This window comes from Xiphophorus couchianus, chromosome 7, assembly GCF_001444195.1.
Source record: "Xiphophorus couchianus chromosome 7, X_couchianus-1.0, whole genome shotgun sequence".
Taxonomy (NCBI): domain Eukaryota; kingdom Metazoa; phylum Chordata; class Actinopteri; order Cyprinodontiformes; family Poeciliidae; genus Xiphophorus; species Xiphophorus couchianus.
The window spans coordinates 9,569,645-9,596,941 of NC_040234.1; the positions used below are offsets into that span (position 1 = coordinate 9,569,645).

Genomic DNA, 27,297 nt, shown 5'->3' on the forward strand with positions numbered 1-27,297 from the left:
ATATTACAATTTGTTTTTTTCAGAAATTCAACCTACATCACATTTAAAAAATGAGTAAACATTGCTACCACTTTCCCAAAGTCGTCCACATTATATTGCCTAATATGAAATACAAAGGAAGAAAAGGGGAAAATATTTTCTATTGCAGATAGAAAATCATTCACATCGAGGCCCATTTGTCGCACAGCTTTTAGCAGGGGAGATAAATTCCATCCAGTACGGCAGACTTCATAATAAGTCGTATTATTAAGTTAGTGATTAGTGCACAGCTGGATTTTTTATTTTTTTATTTTTTGCTCGGTATAGAGAGCACTCCCTCAGCAGCCCATATGTTGGGCTTCTGCAGCAACAGCTTCCACTGATGTATTTTGCAGATGGATTTGCTCTCACACAGTTTAGCCTTTTAATAAATCTGTGACCATTTTCTTTACCTCTCTATGTGACTGCCATGAGTTGTAAACTGTTGTAAACATCACTGTTGTTATTCGTGTTTGCTGTGAATTCTAGAGAGAGTTTTATGAAGCAGTTTATTGATCGTCAGCAGCAGGATACCAGCTGTTTGTTCCGCCGTCTCCCCTCAGCTTCATCCTCTTCCTGTGACCACTCCAAACGATCAGCCATCGAAGACAACAAGTATATTGACCAAAAGGTAGCTACACGTGCTGCTTCTAGTTACACATCATGTCCTCCCCTCTTTTTGTTGTTTTTTTTTTTCTCTCAAACACACAGAGACACATATATAGGCTGCTTTAGAGGCATATAAAGATGAATGTTCTGTGTCCACATAGAATAGACTCTAACACAGGGTTCTTATGCTGTCTAATAAAAGTTAGGAGTTGAAATTAAACATAATCCAGGTCTGGATAAGTATGGATAGGATATTTAGCATGCAATTTCTAGATATCTCTGTTCCATCAATGCATTAGTTTCCTATCCATCTATGATAATTTAAGTCCAGAGAAGTGTAGAATTAAGGCATAAAGAATGTTAAGCAACCTTGATGATGTCCCTCAATAACTTCCACACAATGTCTGCAGCTATGTGTTTGGCAAGCTTTTCATATGGCATACCACAATTATCAAACTTTCAGTTCATGCCCACTCACGCTTTGCTCTATCAGCTTCGCAGATCAATTTTTAGCATTCGTGCCCGCAACCTCTTGGAGAAAGAGACGACAGTCAATAAAATCCTACGGTAAGACACACCCCAATCACCGCAGTAGGTGTGGGGTTTGGTGTTCTGATGTGATGCTTTATTTGAATGTTTATTGATCATTACATCACGCAATTTTGGCTTTACAATGTTTTTACAAAAAAACTTATTTTGTGTGAGTTTTGCATGCATCAGCTGTAGGAGAATAATTTTAAGAGATTGACTCCTACACAGTGTTAACCTCGTAAAGTAAATGTCATTTGGGGATTATAGTTTGTCTTTGCAGTGCCCATTGTCAAAAAGTTAAAGGAAAGCAGCTGGCTGCATTTGCATTTTATTTTTTAAAGGAGCTTTCTATGTGCATACAAATGTCTGTAGAAGCGGAGGTTCTAATAGACCTTAAAAATATGTAAGGTAATTTAAGTTTAGATGGTTTTCTTTGAACGAAATTTAAAAATATGTAGATGAGTTGAGCATGTTTTGACCAAGGCACATGGCTTATTATTTTTAATGATGTCAATCATTAAGACATCTTTTTATTAACTTTAATGCAGAGAATTTAGCCTAGAGATCAGACCAGGTTTAACAAAATAACACAAAAAAAAATTTATTTGATTCTTTACCAAGATGCGTAAAGCAAACAAAGATTAAGCAATGGAGGAGGATGAGGCTTGACGAAGTGATGATTCTGGGATAATTATTAAGATTTATTCAAACAATTTGTTCCAGTTTAGTCTAAAACTGCAACGATAAATCCAGTGGCAATTTACAGCACTGATGGCTCATGACACAACGCAAATCCTGAACTTTGCTGTAAAAGAAAAAGTTTTGGTATGACCAAATTTGTCATCTGACCTGAACACAGCTGAGTATTATTTGTTAGAATCAAATGGCGGTTGCAGCGATCCATAAACAAGAGGCAAAACATTCTCAAAGGAGGTACTTTTGCATTTGAAAGAGTCCATAAATAGAAGTATTGTATTTGTAGTTACTGTATGTCCTCTTACTTTTGTGCTCATATAAATGAATCGGCTTTTCTTACAACACATTTTTGTTCTGGTCCTCAAATTATATCTGAAATGCTTCAATTCATTCAGGCTTCCAGTACCGGTTCTTTGTTCTTAAAACGACTGCATTGGTGCACAGATGCAAAATTAGAACCAGACTGATCATCGCTTGAGTAATATTGTAGATGCATCAGATGTAGCTCTGTCGCACCAGCAGCACCACTTGTCAACGTTTCTCACTTTTTATGTATATATATATATACACCTACACACTCAGTGCCACTTCAGACTAATTTACTGTCGCAAAGAAGTAAATGGATAATTCGCTGTTCAGCATGGCAGAGATGGCACTAAGTGCAGATTAGATTGCAAACACTGTGTCCAATCTGCGCAGCCCAAATGTTCTGTCTGTCTGAGAGACGGACAGCAGATCAGGAGTCATAACACGTTCTGTCTGGCTCGCCATCTTCCACGCGAACATGCAATTAGACCCAAATACCGACATATGCAAACTCACACTCTGTAGCAGAAGCAGCCATTCATCCGTGCTTATGACCAATTAACAAGTAATCCCTCCGAGTTGCTATAAATATTACAAAGTGTTGCACAGAGTCGATGCCCATCGTGTCGTTAGCACTCCTTTGAATCTTTGAAACTATTAGAGCCCTGTGTCACACATAAAAGAAACTCTAACCCTTAACATTTCAGAACAATGCAAAGTACCTTCAAAAGTAATAAGACCAATTTAAACTATTTCACATTTTGTCACATTGCAGTTTTTATTTGTGTATTTTATTCAGACCTGGGTCGTTTTTAGGTTAAATTGCTATCCATTGCAGTAGAAATGCAGTGGAGACATACTACCTCAGTAAATGTCTCTGGTTCCAGAAACGCTTCCTGCAGTGGAAACACATGTTTAATCACAGTCTGAAGTCTTTTGCATCTTTTGCATGTCTTTTTTAGTCCTCTTAATGTTCAGTAATATCCAATCATCTTTGTCTGCCAGATAAATAAACCCAACCCCAAAGCATGATGCTGCTACCACTGTGGCTCACCATGGAGATGATTTTTTCTTTTTGGCTTACATACACTGGGCAGTTTGAAAACCACGCGTTTTTCTTCCTCTTGATATTTTCAATTTATGTGTTGGATTATCACGAAAAAGCCTGATGAAATGGACCAAAGTTGGTGGTTATTAGTTGTGTGGCAAAATGCTGAAAAGTTTAATGGGTGTGGATACTGGACAACTCAGATGACAAAACTATGGATTAAACCTGGGATGTTTGAGATGCTTTTTACAAAGAGGTTTTTTTTCTTAACCGCCTTTCGACTGATACTGAGAAAACTCTTGTCTTGTTTCCCAGGGCTTGCACCAGGCAGCGGATTCTGAGTGGTTCTTTTGAAGGGCAGCCAGCCAAAGAACGCTCAATACTCAGTGTGCAGCACCATATACGACAAGAGCGCAGGTCTGACACATGCATACACAGGCACACATTTAAGTTAGCATGTATTCCTGTTGACGTCCAGTACTAAGCCGTGAATGCTCCTCATCTTTGCTCACCGTTTCCTCAGATCTCTGCGACATGGATCCACCAGTCAGAGGATCAGCCGGGGGAAGTCGCTGGAAACGCTCACCCAGGATGTAAGCATACATCCTGAGTTACATCCAATTTGTTTCTCTTTTTCTTTTCCTTTCTTCTTTTTAGTACTAAAACAGTTACATTACAAATTAAATCATGTTTGCGTTTAATTACGAGCAAAACACCGCATGCAAGTATGTATTTATGCCATTAGTTTTTACGCAGAGTGATAGTAATTCAATCCAAAGGCATGTTATGCCATGTTTTTTTTTCCACCAGCATTCCAGCACAGTGCGCTACCGCAATGCTCAGAGGGAGGACAGTGAGATCAAGATGATCCAAGAAAAGAAAGAACAGGCAGAAATGAAAAGGTATTTGCAGGGAAAAAGAGTCACACAGCAAAGAGAACCTTAAAAAATAAATCCACAGTGCTCTTTCCTTGTAATCCCTTTGCATGATTATCTGCTTGCCACACAACCTCTGTGCTTGTCTGAGCAGAAAGGTTCAGGAGGAGGAGCTGAGGGAAAACCACCCTTACTTTGATAAGCCTCTTTTCATTGTGGGTCGTGAGCATCGCTTCAGGAACTTCTGCAGGGTGATCGTCCGGGCACGCTTCAATGCGTAAGATTTGTCCAAATAGATACATAATAAATATCCGACTGCTGATACTTTTTCCATGTCCAGTTTCTTTTGGAAACAAAATGATCAATGATAATAATTGATCTGCATTAAATGACTGACTTAGGGTGATGTAAACCTTTGAAATATACTGTAAAACCATAACGTTATTGTATATTTTCTGTTTCATCGTCTTTCATATCTAGATCAAAAACTGACCCGATAACAGGAGCCGTGAAGAACACCAAATACCATCAGCTGTAGTAAGTGTGGCTCATAATTGTTCGTCAGGTGTTCTTTCCAAAACTGTAGTTTGGATTAGTACGTTATATGCATTACATCTTAGTCATTGTGAAACAAAGTTCAGAAAAGCTGCATCTGTTACTGAATCTGCAGATACATCACTTGATGTGTTTGGGTTTTTTTTTTCTCTTTTATCAAACTCACTTTACCTGAATTTCCTCTACATATGTACTTATTAGCATAAAAAGAAATCCACAGTTTTCTCTGGGGAAAGAAATAAATATGCCACTAGCAGGCTCCCGCACAACTCGTTGACAAGCTGAGATTATGCAACCATTTGATTAATGTCTTGTAGAGGTGACACATATAAACCATGTGGGACACTGGCTTCAAAGGTCAGGAATTCCCTACTCTTGATGTAATTGGTAACACAATTGAAAGAAAGTTTGAGTTACAACTGCTAATATTTGCCAAAAGTAATTAATGACTTGCGGTGTGTTTAAAAGTACGTATGATAAAAAGAGGACGAGCTAAGCACAGTTTCTATTAGAATCAAAGTGAACGTAGCACACTAGACAGTAAAATTACTGTTTTGTGAGTTAATTTGCAATCCTTTGCGTCATATCCAGTGTTTCAGCCACATGCTAATAGCTGAACTGTAGACTAATTAAAATTCCTCATCTGCTTTTTGAAACTACCTCATAAATTGCTACTGATGTGTCTGTCCTCACAGCGATCTTCTGGGCTTAGTCACCTATCTGGACTGGGTGATGATTGTGGTGACCATCTGCTCCTGCATCTCCATGATGTTTGAATCACCCTTCACCAGGGTCATGCACGTCCCCACTCTGCAGGTATTATATCCCAGATGGACGGTCGGTCACATGTGCCGACAAGCAGATTCACGGAGGAACAGATGTTGCCGTAATCAGGACGTCTGTTTCAGATTGGGGAGTATGTGTTTGTGATATTCATGAGCATCGAACTCAACCTAAAGATCATGGCCGACGGTCTGTTCTTCACTCCTACAGCCGTTATCCGGGACTTTGGAGGAGTGATGGACATCTTCATCTATCTTGTGAGAAATAGGCTTTTTCCTTTAAATATATTAAGTGATATGATTCTGAGGCAAAAATAATAATAATAATGTTTACTATGGGGAGAAAAACAGAGTATTGAGTTCTTTAAAAAATATGACGGTGCTAATGTAGACTTTTCAAACAAAGTGAAACACACAAGAAAGATGTTGCCACCCTTTCTGTTTTGGCTCTTTGCAATATTGATGTACGAAAAACAACAAAATAAACTCATGATGTTTTATAATTCTGCCCATCGGCCTACACATTTGTCAGGAGTTGTTTTTCTGTCATTATTTAGCATCTTTATTTTCTTGTATAATTCTACGTTAAGTTCTTGCACCAAAACTCCTGTAAGTGTCAATGAGTGGCAGACAATATTGTTTTGTTTCAGGGATGAAAGCATTATTGGGATAAGAATTAATCATCCTGAAACTAAAAAAAAATAAAAAAAATAATATATTATTTGTAAATCCCCCCAAATAACTGGATGATTAGGATTGATATTTTTGCTGAATGAAATATTCCTCTGCTGTAGCATCAGTAAAAAGAACAATAAATTCTGTATTCAGGTTTCAAAATGGGATTTAATGCAATTTTTCTATTCTTTATTGTAATTGGTGTTGGGATTTAATAATTGATTCAATAAAGGGCAAGATTTGTTTTTATGGAGATATTCTTCTTATTCTGTATTTATGTTTGCAATGATAGATTTCAAATCAGAATTCATATCATGACTTTTCCAAGCCCCACTGGTACAGATTTTGAAATGGAACTGCTGCCCACATAAGTGTAAAATAACCCTGAAGCCAGGTTTTATCCAGATGATAAAACATGACTACTGTATAAGACAAATCTTCTGTAGCTGGAAATTAAAGTTTGAAAATGTCTGAAATTTTATACATTTGTTGGAATCCTGAAATAAGACTCGAAGAGTGCCTTGACACATCAAATGTATTTTTTAATCTAATGCAGGTTTTCAGCCATCTTCTTATTCATATGAGTACACCATTGTTTAGACTTGCGGACATTTACATAGTTGTGTTTTTACCATCTAATCACAAAAAACTTTTATCCTAAGGCACTCTATGGTTTTATTGTAATATTATTATCCTGTTTTCCTTAGTGTAGGTGTTATAAGGTTTCTTTTTAAGTCTCTCTGCTGTGCTTTGTTCCGCACTGTAGTTGAGTCTGATCTTTCTCTGCTGGCTTCCTGCTGACGTCCCCCCTGAGTCTGGAGCTCAGCTGCTGATGATGCTGCGCTGCCTCCGCCCGCTCAGGATCTTCAAGCTGGTTCCTCAGATGAGGAAGGTTGTGCGGGAGGTTCTTAAAGGATTCAAAGAGATTTTCCTGGTTAGTGCTCAAGTACAACTTTTCAAAATCTTGCGAGTTTGATTTAGTAGTCTGGAGTTGGACTCCTTCGGCTTTTCTGCTCTTTGATAATTGTCTCTCAGGTTTCCATTCTGCTTCTCACGCTCATGCTGGTGTTCGCAAGCTTTGGAGTTCAACTGTTCGCCGGAAAGCTGGCCAAATGCAACGACCCACGAATCCTTAAACGGGTACTTAAAGAAAGATAATCTCCTTATAAACTTTCCTTTCCTGCACGTCCTGGTCTCTAAAAGCAGTCTTGATACTTTTCTACAGGTTTTAGCTGATATGTTGTCTTATACTAACTTTTATTCTCTAGTTCTTACATTAGATTTTTGTCTTGTTACTATTTTGTGTGTTTTAATGTCTTTATTTTATCAACTGTTAATGAGAATGAAAATATCAAAGCTACTTCTCTGATGAACTGTGGGAATTATCTTAGTATTAATGTTCCTATCATGACTTGCATATGGATCTGGAGGATAATGTTTACCTTAAATATAATACTTTAATGTTATTTTATTAAACAAAACATTATGAAGTAAATTCACAGCAATTAAAATTCAACATTTAACTAGAGTTTGAAACCAGAAATTTTTTCCCTAATCATCTTTAATTTGTAAGGTCAAACACAGACAAATCAGCTTTTCTCTCCTTTTCATTAAATGCTTTAATACTAAGAACTTCAACAATTTTCTGTCTGTAACTGTATCAAGTAACAGCATATAGTCTAATATACATTACTTGTATATATTTGGTTAAAAATGTGTTAAAGGTCATGGACAAATACATTGACGCAAATAAGAAAATGATCTTGGAGCTCTTTCTTTTACTACTTGATTCAAAACTTCCACCCTTCTTAATGAATTTGCAGCACAATTATCATCTTTTTCTTAAGAATCAGCAAGTCAGACCACAACAAAAACTTGTTTCTACTTTGCTGTTGTTTATTTATTCATTTATTGTTTAAACTGTGTGATCTTACACAGGAGGATTGCTATGGCATCTTCCGGATAAATGTGAGTGTTTCCAGAAATCTCAACCTGAAGCTGACGGCTGAGGAGAAGAAACCTGGTTTCTGGGTACCAAGAGTCTGGTAAGACTTCCTTGTTCTGATATTATTTTTCTTATAAAGCCGCTATACAAAACCAGTGACTGTATCAACCAATCTTCTGACTTTCCAGGGCAAATCCTCGAAATTTTAACTTTGACAATGTCGGCAATGCTATGTTGGCTCTTTTTGAAGTTCTGTCCCTCAAAGGCTGGGTAGAGGTCAGAGATGTCATTATTCACCGAGTTGGGCCGGTAATAATCTTCAGCTAAAATCATTTTTCCCTGTACTTTTTTTTTCTATATTAAACAGAAATAATCATTACTGTGCTTTAACTCATACATCTATGTCTCTGCAGATCCATGGCATCTACATCCATGTCTTTGTGTTTCTGGGATGCATGATTGGCCTCACGCTGTTCGTCGGAGTCGTCATAGCGAACTTCAATGAGAACAAAGTAGAAGCAATGGATAGAAATACTACTATTGACGAATTTCTGTCAATATTTTTTCCAAGGAACAGTGCCTGTGTTTTGCCTCAACTTCATGATTTCAGTGTTTTGGTTTTTTCTTCTCTGACTTTCAGGGCACTGCCCTGCTAACAGTGGACCAGAGGAGATGGGAGGATCTGAAGAGCCGACTGAAAATAGCCCAACCGCTCCACCTGCCCCCCCGCCCAGGTACAATGAAGCATACTAATGCGGAAAAATGTACATCAAAGGCTTTCCGAATAACTGCAGGACACAATACAGAGCCAGAGCGTCAAGCTTAACATTATAAAAACATCACGTCCGCCCCTGTTCTGTGATTGATTGTGTACTGCGTGCATGTGTCTGCTAGCTCATCGCTAAACAGCACCTGCATGATTAATTCATATTTAATAGTCCTTGTTTTTGGCTGCGGATTGATGCCTTGAGGAATTAATTGTGACACTCAAATGATGACTAGCAGCAGTAACAGCAAAACCCGAATATGAAGGCAGATCAAGCAAATGGCTTAGACACTGAATGTCACATCCTTCTACAAGGAAATTAATCACATTCTCGCACCTCACTTGAATTTAAAAACAAACTCTGGTGTCAATTTATGCTTGTACACAAACATCCAGCTTTCTTTCATGCATGTCTAAGTGGTAAGCATAGGGAAACACTGCATCCTTATTGAGTTTGACCACAGATTCACGCCGCTTCCCTCGGTTATGTGACTAGAGTCATGGGAACAGTCAAGGCGCCTCGGAGGCACCGTGGGAAATTGCTTGTTAGTACAGGCAGGGCTGAGAACTAACAGCAAATCGATGGCTTTGGTTTTAGTCAGCAGTGCCGCTTACCCCAGCTTGCACAACCAGACTGATCCACATCCAGAGGTGTTTGTTGCTGGTGAGCCATTAGAGCACTGAGCTGATTACGTCTTCATGCCTGCAAAAACGTCAGTGTGGTCAGTGCTTACGCTTTGCAAATGCTGAAACTGATTGAAAGCTCTGTGAAAAATTAAATGCAAAAATAGTGCCAGTGAAGTGAGCTAATTTTTGAAACCTTGCAGCAACAACATAAAAGTTCCAACGCAGGAACTAGCGACATCCAAGACATAAATATGTTATGCTTGAAATGTGATTTTAAAGCTTCAAGTAAGATTGCAAAACTTGGCAAATATGCTTATCAGACGGATGGTTCTACTTAAAATTGTATTTGACTTTCTGAAATTACTGCCTTCGAGCAAACATTAAAGCCTCACTGTCTATTACCAAATTTGAGTTTATTGTTTGTGTTATTTCCTGACAATACGCCCACCCATCTGTATGAATAAAAGTTTGCAAAAGCTGCATAACAGAAATCTGTTCAAGTCTTAATCAGATCTAGACAGTAAATAAATGCCATCTTGTGGACACTGAAGGATACTGCACTGACGAGATTTGAGATGGTTTCAGTGCTGTGTAGAAGTATTCATACTACTTGACTTTGATCACATTTTGTCACATTATAGCCAACAACGTCTGTGTATTTCATTGTGGTTATTATGCTACAGAACAGCACAAAGTAGCACAACAGTGTTAAGTGGAGAGAAAATAATCCAAAAACATCCAAATGAAAAAAAATGTGATGCCCATTTCAGTATTTAGCTCCCCGTATCATTAACTTTGCATCGACAATCAAATTTTTGACTGTTCTTTGTCAAATTTCTCTATCTCATTCAGATTGAAGAGTGTCTCTAACAGATAATTTTTCAGGATTTCCAAGTGAACTCTAATCATTCTCAATTTCTGATATAACCCACAAAATTTTACCTCTTGCTGTATGTTTAGGGTTGCTGTCCTGCTTTTCTCCCAGGATTCTCATGCAGTTATCTCCATTCATCTTGGGGTGAATTTATTTAATTTCCCTTTGGGATCAAAAAAGTATTTATGAATTTGAATTACGAGCTTTGCACATCTACAGACTCTACTTTTTACCCATTCTTTAGAAAATAGCTCAACTTCAGTCGGATGGAAGGGAAACATCGGCTCAGTTTGGTACTAAGCGTCAGCAATTCCCTCCTTGCTCATCCTGTCAGTTGAGGTAGACAGTCAGGTCTTGGTATTGGTAGGTTTGCATTTTGCCTTTTTTTTTTTCAATTTTCAGATGATTGATAGAATACCACAGTATTGTACTCTTTGACTTTAATGAATTCTAGAGAGCTAACATGAGATATCCAAAGCTTGAGATATTGTTCTAACACCTTTAAACTTTATCTCTGACCTGTCTGGTGTGTTCATTGGTCTTTGTGATGTTATGAGTGCATCACAGAACAGCTATGTTTCAATGTTTACTTGAAACCGTGTATCATTTTCCTTCCACTTCACAATTATGTGGAGTGAATAGTTTTGCAAAGCACTATAAATTTGGGAAATTAGATTTTTTTTTTTCATGTCATATATGTTCTTTTCACAGAGAATGGAGGTTTCCGGGCTAAGATGTATGACATTACTCAGCATCCCTTTTTCAAACGCGGCATAGCTGTCTTGGTTTTGGCACAGTCTGTCCTGCTGTCAGTTAAGGTAACATCTATATTTTTAATTGCACCATAATTTTCTTTCTTGTCTTTCACTACAAATAAAATTAAATGTATTTCCTTACTTCTACAGTGGGATGTAGGTGATGACAAAGTTACCTTTCCTCTTGCCACCATGTCTGTAGTCTTCACCTTTATATTTGTATTGGAAGTAAGTCTGTTTCTGCCTGGGCCTCTTATCATTCTATACGTTTTGATCACTTCCTTCAGTGTATGTACATGATAGATACATATTGTGATGTTTTCTTTTTTGTTGGTTTGTTTTGTAGGTGACAATGAAGCTGATAGCCATGTCTCCAGCTGGGTACTGGCAGAGCCGACGAAATCGTTACGATCTTCTGGTCACTTCACTTGGTGTCATTTGGATAGTTCTGCACTTTTCCTTATTGGTTAGAGAAATATCTTTTTTCACCAAGCGGAATTTATTTATGAGATGAGTACAGCACATGCAACTGTCTTTTTTTTAAATGTATATTTTTGTTATATATGCCCCTGTAGAATGCATATACATACATGATGGGAACGTGTGTGATCGTCTTCAGGTTCTTCACGATATGTGGGAAACATGTGAGTATGTTTGCCTCAAAATCACCTCCCCTTTACCTCATAAATAATTTCTACCCTTACGGCATAAAATCTTGCGGCTCTTAATACATGTGTATGATCCGTGAAGGTGACACTGAAGATGCTGCTGCTGACCGTGGTGGTAAGCATGTACAAGAGCTTCTTTATCATCGTGGGTATGTTCCTGCTGCTCCTGTGCTACGCTTTCGCTGGAGTCGTTCTCTTTGGAACGGTCAAATACGGCGAGAACATAAACCGGTAACTATTGCTTATTTTCTGACCTTCTTGTTTAGTTTTGTTTTCTTCCTCTTTGCAAAAGGAGCTGGAGGCTGGAGATGCAGTAAATCATGTCCTTGTACAGTTATTAGATTTTTTTCTTTTTCTTTTTTTTTTCTTCAAATGGCAGGCATGCCAACTTCTCCACAGCAGGCAAAGCCATCACTGTTCTTTTCCGTATTGTCACAGGAGAAGATTGGAATAAGATCATGCATGACTGCATGGTAAGATGAGCTGCAAATACATCAGATAAAGGAACATACTGGAGGATCATGTGTTCCTAATCTAAAAAAACATAGTAACACTTTATTTAAAGAGGTGTGCACAAGACCGACATGACACTGTCATAAATATGACGTAACACGTTTACGACTGTTGCCATGAGTGTCATTTGGTAAATAATGACACTTTTAATGAAAAGTTCCATTAAAACTTGCATTAAAAATGTCAAGTTTGCTTTATTCTGTAAATAATGATACTTTTAATGAAAAGTTCCATTAAAACTTGCATTAAAAATGTCAAGTTTGCTTTATTCTGTAAATAATGATACTTTTAATGAAAAGTTCCATTAAAGCTTGCATTAAAAATGTCAAGTTTGCTTTATTCTGTAAATAATGATACTTTTAATGAAAAGTTCCATTAAAACTTGCATTAAAAATGTCAAGTTTGCTTTATTCTGTAAATAATGATACTTTTAATGAAAAGTTCCATTAAAACTTGCATTAAAAATGTCAAGTTTGCTTTATTCTGTAAATAATGACACTTTTAACGCAAAGTTCCATTGAAAGTTGCATTAAAAGTCCATTAAAAGTGTCAACTTTGCATTAAAACTGACATTATTTACCAAATCACACTGCATGACAACTGCCATAAACATTCATGAAGACTCCTTCATGTTCATGACAGGTGTTATGTCATATATGTGACAGTGTCATATCAGCCTTATGCACACCCCTCTAAATAAATGTTACCAAAAAACCTATGCTGAAGTTTTCTACTGAAAGGTTGAAACATTTTTTTGCTGTCGATCAAAAACTACAGTTATACTCTGACCTCCAGTTCAGTAGTTTTATAAATAACTGTTTGCAGTTGTTTATAAAACAGTTCCAGACCAGAACTGTTTTATAAAAAAAAGTATTTTAACAGTTTACTAAGTTCAGCATGCTCTATTTTAATTTCCTGTTTGTTAAATGTAAAGTTTTGTTGAAATTTTTATGATAAAAAAATATTACTTGCTTGTTTTTTTTTTTGTTGTTTTTTGTTTTTTTTACGGTTTCTAGGTTCAACCTCCATTCTGCACCCCTGACAAACATCGGTACTGGGAGACTGATTGTGGCAACTATGCAGGAGCATTGATTTACTTTTGTTCATTCTATGTTATCATAGCATATATTATGCTCAACCTTCTTGTAGGTCAGTGTTTTTTCTGTGCCTGTTCTGTGTCTTTTATAATCATGGTCTGTCATGTACTTAGTTTAGAACCAGTAAGGATATTAGTGGAAGCTTTATTAACGTCCGGCTAATTTTGTGTAAATTTAAGTGAGTTAATATTTAATAACTAGTGTTTGAGCAGTTTTCTCTTTACAGTTTCCTGGTAACATCACATGACACATTCAGACAGGAAGTGCAGCTTGCCTCTGCCTAACAGTGAACATAATCGGAAAGGATGACATACTTTGGTATTTAGGAAAAACTGAGATTCCTTAGATTAATAATGTGCCCAACTATGGGCATGAAAATAACTTAACATCAGGAGTTGAGTTTTGTTAGTGACTCGAATACGGCCCTTTTAACAGAAAAGCCTCAAATCCAATACCTGAGATTGGCTAAAGACATTCCTTGAAATCTGTTTTATAATGTGAATACAGATAAAGCCTGTTGCTAATCTATAAATGTTACAAGACATACTTTAGATCAAAGGTAAAAAAAAAATTAATCTTTCAATACGTAAATGTAGTTTTTTTTTGTTTCCTAACTAAAAGTACATTTTTAATTACTGAGATTTGAGGGGTTTATAAATGTGCTTCAAGACTTGATGTTGACCTACGTTTCACTTTTGTTCCAGCTTAGACTCTGGTCCAAGCTGGATCTTGTTCCTGCACTTCCATTAAACATAGAGTGCAGGATTTCCATAACTATAAATATCTATGCAACTCTTCTTTGTTGGTATCAAATAGCCTTTTCATTTACATACCAGTAACTGTGGTAAAATTAGGAAACAAAACCTATAGTTAAACATTTGATTACTCTCCTGTTAAAACTCCCTTCAAGCTTTATGCTCAACACCAGCAATAACAAGCTATTTACTTCAATGATTTAGCTATTTTAATGAGGGAAGATTATTTGTTGTTTTTGAATTAAAGCTATTTCTAATATATGTATTGATTTAATATCATTTTTACATTTTGTTTTTACTATCAGAGCTACAACTCTGAATTTAGCAGCCCAATTTGATGCGATCACTCTAAAGATGACTGTTGCAATGCAAGCTATATATTAATGATTATATATCCATTATTATCTATTCTAACATTTTTGCTGCAGCCATCATTGTGGAGAACTTCTCTCTCTTCTACTCCACTGAAGAAGACCAGCTGCTGAGTTATAACGACCTGAGGCACTTCCAAATCATCTGGAACATGGTGGATGACAAACGCGAGGTCAGAAATTAGCAAGGATGTTTGTGAAAACCATATAGGACACTAAGGGTTAATATAGAGAGCATGTGAGGGAGGCGAGAAAGTAACTAGAGAAGCTGATCTTTAATTAAAGGTTTGATTCCTTAAAATTTAGCCTTCACTTAATTTCAATACAAAATTGTTCAGTCAAGGCACGTGTAGCAGAAATGCAAAGGTTTGCGGTGGACTTTGCTATCCTTGCTATGCTTTGACAAACTCTTAATGACATTTTTTATGAAACATTTTTTGCCTGAAAAGCTTTTGTCATCATGTCAGCATATCTTAATAAACCCTTTACCTTTGTTCCTGTTTTTCATATATATATATATATATATATAGGGAGTGATCCCAACATCCAGGGTGAAGTTTCTGCTTCGTTTGCTGAGAGGAAGGCTGGAAGTGGACCTGGACAAGGACAAACTCCTGTTTAAACACATGTGCTATGAAATGGAGCGACTTCACAGTGGAGGAGATGTGACATTTCATGATGTGCTGAGGTGACGGTCAAGTGCTACATATTGTCTTACTTATGCACTCACAATGTTAAATACAACCCATCTCATGTTAAATACTTTAATACTGAGGTTTCCGAACAAGTTTGGCCTCAGACCTAAATCAACCAATCATCTTGTTGGGCTAAAGAAAGGAAATGGCGTCCAACTCATTTTCTCCTGACATTATTTTTTCCATCTGTCGATCTGTTTTTTCCTTCCTTCCTTCCTCACTCCCCCCTTTCCGTCTTCATTACGACCTGCGTTTGTTGCCGGTTTCCCATTTAAAGCCGTTCCACTGTAAAAGTATCTGGCAAAAACTCATAGTGAACTTTTGTAATTCAAAATTTCTACCTTTCACCTACCCATCGTCCAACCTCAGATGACGTGCAGCACAATAATGTCGTTTGATTTGACTTGCATACATTGAAGAACATTTGAGGTTTCTAACTCTGATTTCACAAACACTACAAGGAAAGGACTATTTTTTAAATAAAAAGTGGAAAAATATTAGTGTGTATTGGAAAATGAAAGAAATAAATGCAATATACAGTATATTCATTAAATGCATCTTCTATTATTTGTTACATTTCTTGTTCTTGTAATAAAATGGAAAACATACCAAATGGTGTAACAGATTAATTAGCGCTACTTAAACCTTGCATTCATCTGAAAAGTTCAAAGCTCCAAGTGTTTTCTTTGAGGTTAGAACCAAAAACATTTTGTTCTTCCTGAAAATGGAGGTTAATATTTTCTTCTGAACAAGGTAAAGAACCTTCTTTACCAGAGTGGAAGTAGGTTCACCTTACTTAAATCCAACACTCTATAAACATTTTCTTGGGGTTTGTAGCATCACTCCAGAGTAACACTACTCATGAGCAAATTTTGATCAAATGGCATTTTATTGATTTTTAACAAGGATACTGATAAACAAGAAGTTTATGGGTCTTTCTTTCAACAGCCATCTAAAATCTGACAAAAATCACATCATTTAAAAACAAAAATGTGCTATAAAAATTTGTCTTTAGGAAAATATTAATCAGACGTATGTGTACATTTGCCCAGCATGCTGTCATATCGCTCGGTGGACATTAGGAAGTCTCTCCAGCTGGAGGAGCTGTTGGCCAGGGAACAGCTGGAGTACACCATTGAAGAGGAGGTCGCCAAGCAGACCATCCGCATGTGGCTCAAGAAATGCCTTAAACGCATTCGGGCGGTTAGTCACTCAGCAGACCATGCTTGTTTTTTCCACGCTTGACTCACAAGTGCGTTCCCTGTCCGTGCATGACACTGTCCTTTAATGCGTGCATGCTTACAGAAGCAGCATCAGTCGTGCAGCATCATCCACAGCCTGAGAGAGAGCCAGCAGCAGGAGCTGAGCTCTTTCCTCAACCCTCCCAGCATAGAAACCACGGTGCCGAGTGAAGACCACAATGCTAACAACCCAGATAACCCCTCGCAGCCTGAGGTAAAGCCCCCACATCTAAACCACGGCTGCACACACAGTCTCACACGCTCGCAGCGTGATTTTACGCAGACACATCACACAATCAGCAGGTATGCTTTTGCACTGGTGCAACAAAGTATCTCGTCTTTGTTTAGATGAGTGGCCTCCAGCAGCTTCTGAGCCCCACGTTGTCAGACAGAGGAGGGTACAGACAGGACTCCACAGACCTGGGGAGACCACAGAGAAAGTTGGGACAGTGGCGGCTGCCTGCAGGTTTGTTTGCTTCTGTACTCTCTCTTGTACAAGTTACAGATTTTGTAAAAGAGAATTGTGTAAAATTGAACAAAAACTTCCTCGTCTTCACTCTGCTAGGGAAAGCGAGGAAGCTAACGCTTGTAACCTTTTTTTTTTTTTTATAAAAGTTGAGATGTGTTTTTGGAAATTCTGAGAGACTATTCAGATATGGTGCTAACGGCGGTGCTGGGTGAATATGTTCCAAGTGAAGAGAGCAGTATATTCACACCTGATGGTAAAAATAAAATCACAATATGAAATGAATACCATTTATGATTGGATCTCAGTCACTTGTCATGTCATGGAACAGTTGCCTGAGCGAATGTGCAGGTTTGCTGATGTTTCTTCAAAATAAAAAATCTTTTTGGTGATCTGATTTGAACAAAATTGTTAAAGTACATCCTGAAAAACGTGACATACTTCAGTTTCTCAGCGACCAGCATAGCAGTGTCTTCAATTATTTGTGCACGTTTCCCCAGTTAGCATTTTTTTGCCCATTATAGTGTCAGCAGAGTGATAATAGTTCTCAAAATGCTAAAGGTCACAGAAGATATCAAATTGACAGATTTGAAAAGGAAAGGAAAATTTGGGTGTATATATTATCCTCGCAACAATCCACAACAATATAGCCGGGATACATGAAAGCTACATCTCAGAACAGCCTATGGGTTGTGGGTACTGATCTTGACTCAAGTAAACCTTTAGTTTGTCAAAATAGAATAGTCAAAATTAGTATTGGTACTCAATATTCTCTGCAAATTCTCTGTTTTTTGCTGTCAGGTCGTACGAGTGTCAAATCTATTGTTTGCAAGATGAACCCTGGCAACGACGAGGCCTCTTCGGGGTCAGAGGTGAAAAAGTGGTGGACCCGTCAGCTGACTGTGGAGAGCGACGAGAGCGGAGACGACCTCATCGACATTTAGAGACGACGTCCGACTGATGTTTTCTTTCTTCTTTACAGATCGGATGGGAAGCTTGCTGGTGGATTCAGACCTTTTCACTTCTTGTTTCTGTAGGCCGATGAGTGAAAACAGTGTCGCCGCTTCATTTTACCGCTACTTTTATCAGAAGGGTTCGATCAGCTGTGTGTGAAGCTTAACCTGGAGTGGATCATTCACTGAGGCAGCCATTTAGGCATGGATTAGTGTTATATGTCCCATGTGCTGTGCACTTCTGAGTTTTTCTATGCAGGCGCATCCGGTGTAAAAGCAGACTGTTGACTTAGGCCATACATTAGGTGTATTCATGAACCCAACCGAGAAGCTGCTGCGGTGTGTGTTTTCTACTGTTTCATGTCAATATCTTAATCAACTTCTGTCCTTCGATTTCTTTGATTTGTCTCTGTTTCTCATTCCTTGCATTTCTGATAATGTCTCTTGAGTTTTTCAGTGGTGATTGTTAACTGTTTGTCTCATTGTCACTTTATACAAAAACGTATATGTCATTTTTTTTATCTGGACAAGAAAATGGAAAAACAAAATATACAGTTTTGACTGTGAATGTATTTAAAGTTACATCAGTGTGTATTGTGCAGCTTTAAAACAACTATTTTGTAAGTTATTAGAAACACTTATATTTATTATTCTATTAAAGGCCTATTGGGCATTTATGAGAAACACAGTGGTGTCACTGTCTTTGTACGTGACTTCAGGAATTTGAAATAGTTTTTAAAAAAGCTATATACATGTTTTTGCACAATAAAAATATTACATACAATGGTGGTTTGCCCATTTAAGGCCAATATGCCTCTATCTGAAGCACCATTTGATCACAGACACAATCACCCAGGTCAAAGCTGAAAAAGCACTGCAATGTCTATATGGGCCACTGAAACAAAAGTAAAACTCTGGCTTTAATCTGCCATGTTAAAAATCACTTAAATCTAACATGTTTCTCCAGAAATGTTGCCAGGAAGAGTCTGAGGGCTGTCAATCAACATTGTGTACGTGTTGCTTAATGTGCTAATGGCAGAGAAACAACTTACCGTCCCAGGAAAAGCCTGCATCGGTGGCCATGCTAACTAGTCTGAGCATTTGTGGCAGGCTCAGCTGATGGGGAGAAGCTGTAGCGTCACAGAGAGCAATGGAGAGAGTGTGAGCAGCGCGTATACAAGCGTGATTGACAAAAACAACTTCTGACCGACTGGTCTATTTCTGTAGTTATCGTTGGAAGACGGCAATGAAGCTTGATTTTTTTTTTTTCTTCACAGATTATCTGTCTTGGCTATACTATCACAACGACAATTTTAACAGATATGTAAATAAATATACTTTTTATAATGGTTGCATACCCCACACATGTAGCTTTTTTTAGCATGTTCTTTTTTTGATCAGATAAAGTGTCTCCATAGGTTTTGCACAGCTTGTCTCAAACCCTGGTTGTGATGCTGACTTAGTGGCATCCTGAGCAAAGAGCAACATGGATTGTTTACAAGATTAACCCTGGAGGAGAAAGGAGGAGATTTTCTTAAGTCTTCTTTACATGCTTATTATTGTCATATAAACTTTACAGATACTACAGATATTACATCTTGCTTCTCTCCATGGCTCGTTTTACACAACAGCTTATAGAATAGTCTCTTCTAAACACAAAGACCTACAATGGCTGTAACTGAGTGGAAAGATGCTGTTTAATGATTCCTTTCACATGAATATACGACTGTGCAGAATCAACCTGGTCTTTGGAAAACTCTGCCCTCTCCTGGACACATGCTTTGTCACATGGGTACACTAGTCTTTCTTCTTCTCTTCTGGCTCAGTCTTGTTCGATTGTTTGGTTCAGTCTTGTTCAACTTACAACAGGACTTACTTTCTGGTTGTGTACTCAGTTTAATTTTTGTCTAGAGTGTCTTTCTAAACTTTTCAGACCACTCAAAGTTTTTCATACTTTGTCATACTGCACAAAGTTCAATGCACGTTATTGAAATTCCATTTGACAGACCAACAAAATCTGTGCTTCTTTGTGAAGTGGAAGGTGTAAAATGAGATGCTTGTATATGTCATATAGAAGCATCATGATGCGTTTGCATGCATTATAAGCAGATGCATTTGAAAATAATAATTAAGCAGCGTTTATTCTATGTATAATACACATACTCTACCCGAAGTCGCTGCTTTATTTTGACGTATTCGTTTCTAGTGGGTTCATCAGACAATGGCTGCGGGTCAGAGTGGAGGTAATTGAATAAAGAGGTCGCATTCATGCAGCTGCATTTTACTTTAACAAGGGGCCTTGTTAGACACAGAATTAGCCTATTAAAAGAAACACGGCCTTGATTTGTCCGGTTAAAACCCTGTTAAGTTTCACAGCTGACGGAGGGTGTGCGGGGCTGTCTAGATAATGAACGAGCAGCAAAGCAGAGAAAGTGCAGAGGATCGGCTGCCTGTGGGACATCCACTCTGTAGAGGTCCTGATTTACTCACACATTCCTCTCTCGGTGACTGAGTGCTCCCTCTGGCATCTGGTCCTGTTGGGAAACAGTGTGACATCAGCCTTCTTGCCAATCAACTGCCTTTAATTTATCTTTTCTCACTTACTCTTCCTGTCAACCATCTCCTCTTAAGTGCCACTTAGCTGAGCGCTAGCTCATCAAAGGGGCCTTTTCTGCATCTTTTTTTTTTCTCTCATTTTCGCTCTGCGTGGCGGAGCACTTTTATTTTGTCTTTTAATTGCCTCTGCATCGCGCTGAGCTCTTACGAGGCCTGTTGTTTTTTACCCTCTCTGCCCACCTCTCCCTCGTGCATGTACAATGCTTATTTAGGACCTAATTGAGGCACTTTGGTAATTGTGGAGGAAGTTCTTAAGAGCGGAGGGAGTGGGAGCGTGTCTGCGAGTCCAGATCACCTGTAATTAAAGTACATGATGGCTTTGATGGCTCGGTTCCCTCCTGTTGAGATGGCATGTTTAAAGCTTGAGCCGGCAGCATCACGTGGACTAGAAAATGCCTTCTCTCTGGAACACAAGGCGGATAATGCTGACATGATGGAGTTTCTGACGAGAATTATTATCTTAAAAAAAAAAAAAAACACTCTCATGCACAATCACATACCAGTTCATGTCTTTAAAGATGCAGTGCACACACCTCCAAATTGCATCAATTGCTGTCTTCAAATGACCTAATCTTGAAAAGAATAGGATATCCCAAAATATTTTCTACATCATTTTATATTGGCCATGTTTGCCACAACACAGGGCTGTTGAAAGAGTCCTGTTTGTTCTGTGGCATTTTCTCAATTTGGGGAGAGGGGAAGCCTTGGCATTTGTACCCCACTCATACTATTGTGGTCCAGCTGCAATTTCAAATTTATGACAATAAGTTCATAGTAATGTGCATCCTTTGATAATGTGATTTACATTTTCAGTGTTTCATTCTGTGTATAGCTCCCAGTTTTCAGTTTTCCCTCCACACATTCTGAGCTTCATAAAGAATGTGGCGGCCGTGCAAATTAACCGTCTCTATCTCACATCAACATTCACCCCAGGTCCGGGCCTAATCCCATCCCTGTGTTTGGAAACAGATGGCTACTACTACAATGAAAAAAGTAGCAAATTATTTTAAGCAGCAGGCAGCAGAGGCAATTAACAACTGATAAAATGTGTTGATTAAAATCTTTTGCAGTCTCATGGACGAGGGGTAGGATGGGGGCAATTGTACCGTACAGTCAATTTGGCATTTGACCAGGTCAAGACATGCAGACCTTCACCTGAACACAGCTGCTCATTTCATTTTATTGTATTTTTTGGCTGAATAAGACTTGATTAGATTATAAATAATGCAATGACAAGAAGCTGGTATTTGTACTGGTACTGACGTTCTTCCCTCAAAACAACTTAAAAATTTTAGTTTGAGATTCAGAATGTAAAGCTATTTCTTGAATCAAATGGTTTAATTTTGAAATAAAACTCAAAGATGTCTTCCTATGGCCTAGTTTTCTTTCAAATGATTTACAGTCCCTTGAAAAATTATAGCCCTTAATTTTGCACCAACAACCAATGTCCATGTATTTTCTAAGAATGTAACATTGACAGGCCAGCCTTCTAACTCCGTCGACTTCAGCCCCATGTCTGGAGCCTCCCCACAGGCTTACTTTCAAGAATGCTGTATTCTTGAAAGTATACTCTCTCTATTCTCACATCAACTCTCCCCTGCCCCCAAGAAGCAATCCAGCATCATGATGCTGCTGCCATGTTTCCACCATGGAGTTTGAGTTGAGAATTATATCTGCCATTTTGAATTTAGATCAAAAAGTTTCATCTTGGTTTCTGATCAGAGCATCTTGCCCCCCTACGAGCAAGCTGCAAACTTTATGTCAACAAAACAGTTCATCTTCTTTTTTACTACTTGACAAAGGTGAGATTTGTTGAGTTCACAACTAAAAGTTGTTCTGTCAAGCTGTGGTTCTCTGCAGTTCCTCCAAAGTTACTTTGGGCTTATTGGCTGCTTCTCTGGCCCGCTGTCTTTCACCTGTCAGTGATAGTCATGTTTTGGTATGCTTTCCATTTTCAATTGATGGATTGAAAAGTGTTTTGTTAGATGTCCACATCTGAACACTTTTGAACACTTCTTCAAACTTCTCCATAACTTTGTTTCTTGGTCTTTATGGTGCCTGTTTCTAAGGATCTCTCAGAATATACAATTTATAGATTAAATTGAACACAAACGGACACTCTTTACTAAATAGATGACTTAGGAAAGCAATTGGTTCCACTGGATTTCATTTATAGGGATCAGAGCAAAAACGGCTCATTGAAAAAGAAATAACATTTTCACTTTTCAAATTTAGTTTTTACTTTAGCCCCCCCTTTTCTCCTGCTTCATGAATTGTGTAGTTCTGTCACGTAAAATCCCTCTGAAAAACATGAAAGTTTGTGGTTTTATTGTGGCATTTTTGGGGAAAAACTCAAGAGGTATTAATGCGTTTGCGGGAAAAACGACAAATTTCTGGGTTTTCTGCCTATCATTTCCTATCTCTTTTCAGATGCCCTGTGCAAACACAATGACTGCAGGAAGTCATCTCGAGGCTTTCACCTCATGCTCAGCGCATCATCAGCCCGGTTCGACTGCCGCCCCAGTGATCCCTGAGCACAAAGTGACACGGAGGCTCTACTTTGTCTCAGAGCCACACAAACCCCATTTTCTTTAAACGACTAATCAGTCCCATTCATCCGTCCACGGATCCCTAGTTCCTCAAATCTACACCTGTCTTTGGCTTCTTTAATTACTGGAAGGCTGCCTTTGTCTGATCAGGAGCCAAGATTAGAATATGAGTGGCAAATTCAGAAGAAAATCATACAGGCTCAAACCAAGTCAATTACCCACCAATCAAAGTAAAAAAGGCTTGTAATTGCAGGGTAACAGTGAGCGCCTCCGCTTCAGCGCCAGCTTTGAGGGTAAAATAGGCAAGAGATAATGCGTACCTGCAGGGGGTGCTATGCTCAAACTATTAAGTTTATCTGTGGCAGGGCAAGCTTATAGATCACAGAGAAAGCTTTATTTATTTTCCCCCTCCTTTCAAATGCAACTATAGCCTGTAGTGAGACATTACCTTATAATTCTATGCTTTTACTCGGCTATTATGCCAAATTGTGCATATGACGTTTTGAGGAAAATGCAGGAAAATTATAAGGAGAGAAAGCTTTTATAATGCTATTTGTAACAGTACCAGGAAATGATTTTCACAACGCAAGTTGCATGCTTAATACAAATTATTTTGCATCAAAAAAACTGACCTACCACAAGAAATTGAAAAGAAATGTAATCGATTTATATCCAGATCGGAGTTTAACTGATTTCATTTTATGTTTGTAAAATCTGTTGCTTTCTCCCTTGCACTCCAGCCTCAATATCTTATCTGGGATTTTTCCATCATCGTGTGAGAGTCTTCAAAGCAAGGAAAACAAATTGGCAATACAGCGTCAGATGCTACTGTAGGTCAAGCTGAAGAGCCCCAGTTGTGATGAGGAATACTGTGTGTGTGTTCAACATGCATTCTAATAAGCATCCATATTCAGGGTTTTCTTCCCCTGAGATCAAAAAGTGCCTATAGGCTATTTCTTCTTCTCTTTTTTTCTCCTCCTTTCTTTTGGAAACGGAGAATCATTTAATGCACACTCTTCTCTTCCCCCACCCAAGCTTTCAACGCGTGGTGCTTAAATTTCAGATCCCAAACCCGGAACAGTGGAGAAGCGCGAAAAGGCAGAGTGAATGAGAAAAGCAGAGACTAAGAGAAGCTGCTTCACGGCAGCTGAGGGATCCCCCCACCAGGCTTTAGACAGGGCTAGTTTTTGAAAAAACAGGATAAAAACTGACAACTTCAGTTTTGCCTTGCTTTATTTATTTTCTACCTTTTTGCCCTCTCCCCCCCAAACCCTCTTTGTTTGGCAGCATTTGAAGATAATCAATCACAATATCAAAAGAGAGCCCTGTTGTCATGCAGTTTGTTTTCCAATTCTAACCTTTAGCCCCCTCAGCAGTCAGATGCGATTTTTTCTGATTCCAAAACTTTCAACACACACGCATGGTTGGGGTGTGCATGTGCATGCTCAAACTGCATCAGACTGGTTTACACTCCAAGGCAAACAAAATCAAAATAAATTAGAGTTTACAAAATGTAAGTGCAAATGTAAGTGTGTGATGCTATTGATCAGCACTGGTCATAGTGCCTTGCAAAAGTATTCATAGTCTTCAAACTTTTTTCACATTTTGCTGCATCACAAACGTTATTGTATTTTAGGAATTTTATTTAATTGACCAATAACAAGTGGTGCCTACTTGTGAAATGAAAGAGAAGTAATACATGGCTTTGAAAAAACCCAAAAAACTTTAACACCTCTAAGTGAAATTAAGTGAAATCAATAGCCTGGAGTGAGCATCTGTTACTATCAAAGTAAAATAAACATAGATTTTCAGTTGAACTTTGACTGGGCCCTTCTTTCACATAAATATGCTTTGAACAAAGCTGTCTTATTGAGTATCTATTTCTATTTATAACCTCACCAACTTCACAATAAAAAAATCTTGTACTATATAATTTTCTTTCAATGTCTTTTAACTACAAATGCTTAAGAGAAGGGCTAACTCCTTTGGAAAAAAAACAACTGTTTTTCAAAAAAGAAATCTTTAAGTGTCAAATGGTCTTTCAAGCCTGACTTTATCCTTCGGGATGAAGTTACAGTGGTCTTCACACTACTACAGACAGCCGTCTGCAGGCTCTACTCAGCTCATAAGTTTGCTGAGTTAGGACTTGGTGTTTATGAATGACTGGACTTATCATAAAACACTGAAGGAGTAATGTAGGCCAAAGGGACTCGGGCTCATTGAAGCGCAAACACAGACGTTAGTTGGGCCATTCTGAATAAAAATGAGGGAAAGGAATTTCAGAGTTCAGAGGCTGGCTCTGCTACAGTGCTATTTTTTTGTTTGTTTGTCTTGTAACTTTTCATCACAAAAGAGTACATAGACATGCACAAATGATCTGCTGTCAAAAACAGGAAAACTTTCTGTTCTGTATTTTTAGATGCACACAGTAACAAAATCACTATGTCTACCAAAACCAATCAACAACAGATGCTTTAGCAAGTCAGCATGTTAGAAACTGAATAGTGAAGCTGAAAAGGGTCCAAATTTCCCTGAGAAATCTGAAGGAGAATTTATGTTTGGTACATAATCAACCCTGAGTGTCACCAAAAGCACAAAGGGAAACACTGAAGTGTCATCATCATTTTTGGGTACTTTTCTTCAGATAGAACTGGGAATTTTGACAAGGTGGCTGTTATTATGAATAGCTCCAATCACCCCAGATATTCAGCTAAAGGTAGAATTTAATTTTCAGTATTACAGTGAGCCCATTTAGACATCCAAACAAGAAAGAAGGATTCATTCCTCAGAACCTTTGCGAATCAGAGTGGGCAAGTATGAAAAATATTTAGCCTGCAGATAGATCCCTACCAGAGGAGACTAGATGCTGAACTTGAATCAAATGGTTACATTTTACAGGATAAATATGACACTACATAATGAGAAAAAATAAAGATGAACCATGTTTTTAACAGTCTTTAACAGGGATATGTAGTATACTTTTGAGACCCGCTGCACTTTTAGAAACATGAGGAAACGATTGCAGACATTTGTTAAAACTATTCTTGCTCTGAGAATGGCTGAAAACCCGAATCAACGAATCCCTACTCTGGAGTGTAAATGGCTGAAAGGACAGCCGCTTAATTCCCTCAACAAAGATCGCCCCCATGTACAGTTAAAGACCTCTACAGGCGAAGCCACTCTCCGCTTTACGCTGAACACTAATGACTCATAAAGCCTCGCTGCCACCTCAACTTGACAAATGGCAAATGTCAGCGGCATATTCTCCTGGTAGGCATAATTTTATTAAGTGCAAATATCACTGTGCTCCTTAGGAGACACTCAAAGGTTAGACCAACAGCTGTAGCAGTTTCATGTATATTAGCTTGGATTTAGCGGCGAGTCAGGCACCCCCGACTTGATGGATGCAAGCAGTCAAGCATGAGGACGGATGCTCTTACCCAGTGTAATAAGGAGAAGCTTGAGCTTGGACGATGTTTATTTAAAAGCCTGAGACAATAACCTAATGGAGAGCAATACGTTTGAAGGCTTTTGTGGGGGAGGAAAGAGAAAAAGAAATGTATATTGCAGGGTTGATTTTTTTTTTTTTCACTTTTATTGGCTGTGGTAATTTGTTGACTCACTCATCCATGCAGGATCTTTATGTTTAATGCAGGCCTCTGAGAGTCTGGGGAGGAGAGAGGGGTTTCATGGTGTGGGGGTGGCAGGGTGCCCCCGAGAGATTAGCCTCCACCTCTCAGTGTGAGAGATGAAGGTGGAGGAATATCCGCCCTTAAAGTGGGCCTCAGATGCTAATGGTACGATTCTGCTCAGCACACCTGCTAAATAAGTGATGGATGCAGTCTAAAAATAAACGCAGATGGAGAAAGTACAAACACCATTTGAACTTTTCTTCCATTTTCTCATTTTACGAACTTAAACCTCATTGTATTTCATTGGGGCAACACAAAGTAGTGCGTAGTTGTGATGGAGAAGGAATATCAATTCTGAAAAGTGTGGCATACACTCAACACTATAATTACAGCTGCAAGTCTTTTAATGTCTCCTCTGGCTTTGTACATGTAGAATAAGACTCTCCAACGCCGTGAGGTTCAGGGTTCAGCACTTCAGGATGCGTTTCTTCTTCAACACACCTCAGTGGTAAATGGCCTCTATTTGTTTAGCGCTTTTTCAAGTCCAGAGGACCCTTAGGCACTTCACGCTACATTCTGTCATTCTCCCATTCACGCACACATTCACACGCTGAATCACGCAATTCTATCATTGGCAGGGTACAGTAGGACCCGACTGCATGCTCATGGATGTAATTAA

General features: G+C 38.4%; 1 protein-coding gene across 4 annotated transcripts in view; it reads left to right on the forward strand.

Moving 5' to 3' along the window:
• nalcn (sodium leak channel, non-selective) overlaps window positions 1-18,727 on the forward strand; it is a 76,045-nt gene extending 57,318 nt beyond the window's left edge. For all 4 annotated transcript variants that reach the window (XM_028022335.1, XM_028022337.1, XM_028022338.1 and 1 more), the window contains 28 exons: window positions 508-649; window positions 1,121-1,194; window positions 3,524-3,625; window positions 3,732-3,801; window positions 4,019-4,110; window positions 4,238-4,360; window positions 4,564-4,620; window positions 5,334-5,454; window positions 5,547-5,678; window positions 6,862-7,029; window positions 7,131-7,235; window positions 8,034-8,140; window positions 8,229-8,349; window positions 8,454-8,552; window positions 8,681-8,774; window positions 11,019-11,125; window positions 11,213-11,290; window positions 11,409-11,528; window positions 11,638-11,706; window positions 11,813-11,961; window positions 12,110-12,203; window positions 13,260-13,392; window positions 14,524-14,639; window positions 14,997-15,154; window positions 16,214-16,364; window positions 16,467-16,616; window positions 16,751-16,868; window positions 17,670-18,727. In XM_028022335.1, coding sequence (XP_027878136.1) covers window positions 508-649; window positions 1,121-1,194; window positions 3,524-3,625; window positions 3,732-3,801; window positions 4,019-4,110; window positions 4,238-4,360; window positions 4,564-4,620; window positions 5,334-5,454; window positions 5,547-5,678; window positions 6,862-7,029; window positions 7,131-7,235; window positions 8,034-8,140; window positions 8,229-8,349; window positions 8,454-8,552; window positions 8,681-8,774; window positions 11,019-11,125; window positions 11,213-11,290; window positions 11,409-11,528; window positions 11,638-11,706; window positions 11,813-11,961; window positions 12,110-12,203; window positions 13,260-13,392; window positions 14,524-14,639; window positions 14,997-15,154; window positions 16,214-16,364; window positions 16,467-16,616; window positions 16,751-16,868; window positions 17,670-17,812 — 3,193 coding nt within the window. In that variant the 3' untranslated portion in view covers window positions 17,813-18,727. The remainder of the gene's footprint in view (window positions 1-507; window positions 650-1,120; window positions 1,195-3,523; window positions 3,626-3,731; window positions 3,802-4,018; window positions 4,111-4,237; window positions 4,361-4,563; window positions 4,621-5,333; window positions 5,455-5,546; window positions 5,679-6,861; window positions 7,030-7,130; window positions 7,236-8,033; window positions 8,141-8,228; window positions 8,350-8,453; window positions 8,553-8,680; window positions 8,775-11,018; window positions 11,126-11,212; window positions 11,291-11,408; window positions 11,529-11,637; window positions 11,707-11,812; window positions 11,962-12,109; window positions 12,204-13,259; window positions 13,393-14,523; window positions 14,640-14,996; window positions 15,155-16,213; window positions 16,365-16,466; window positions 16,617-16,750; window positions 16,869-17,669) is intronic.
• Window positions 18,728-27,297: the final 8,570 nt, after the last annotated feature.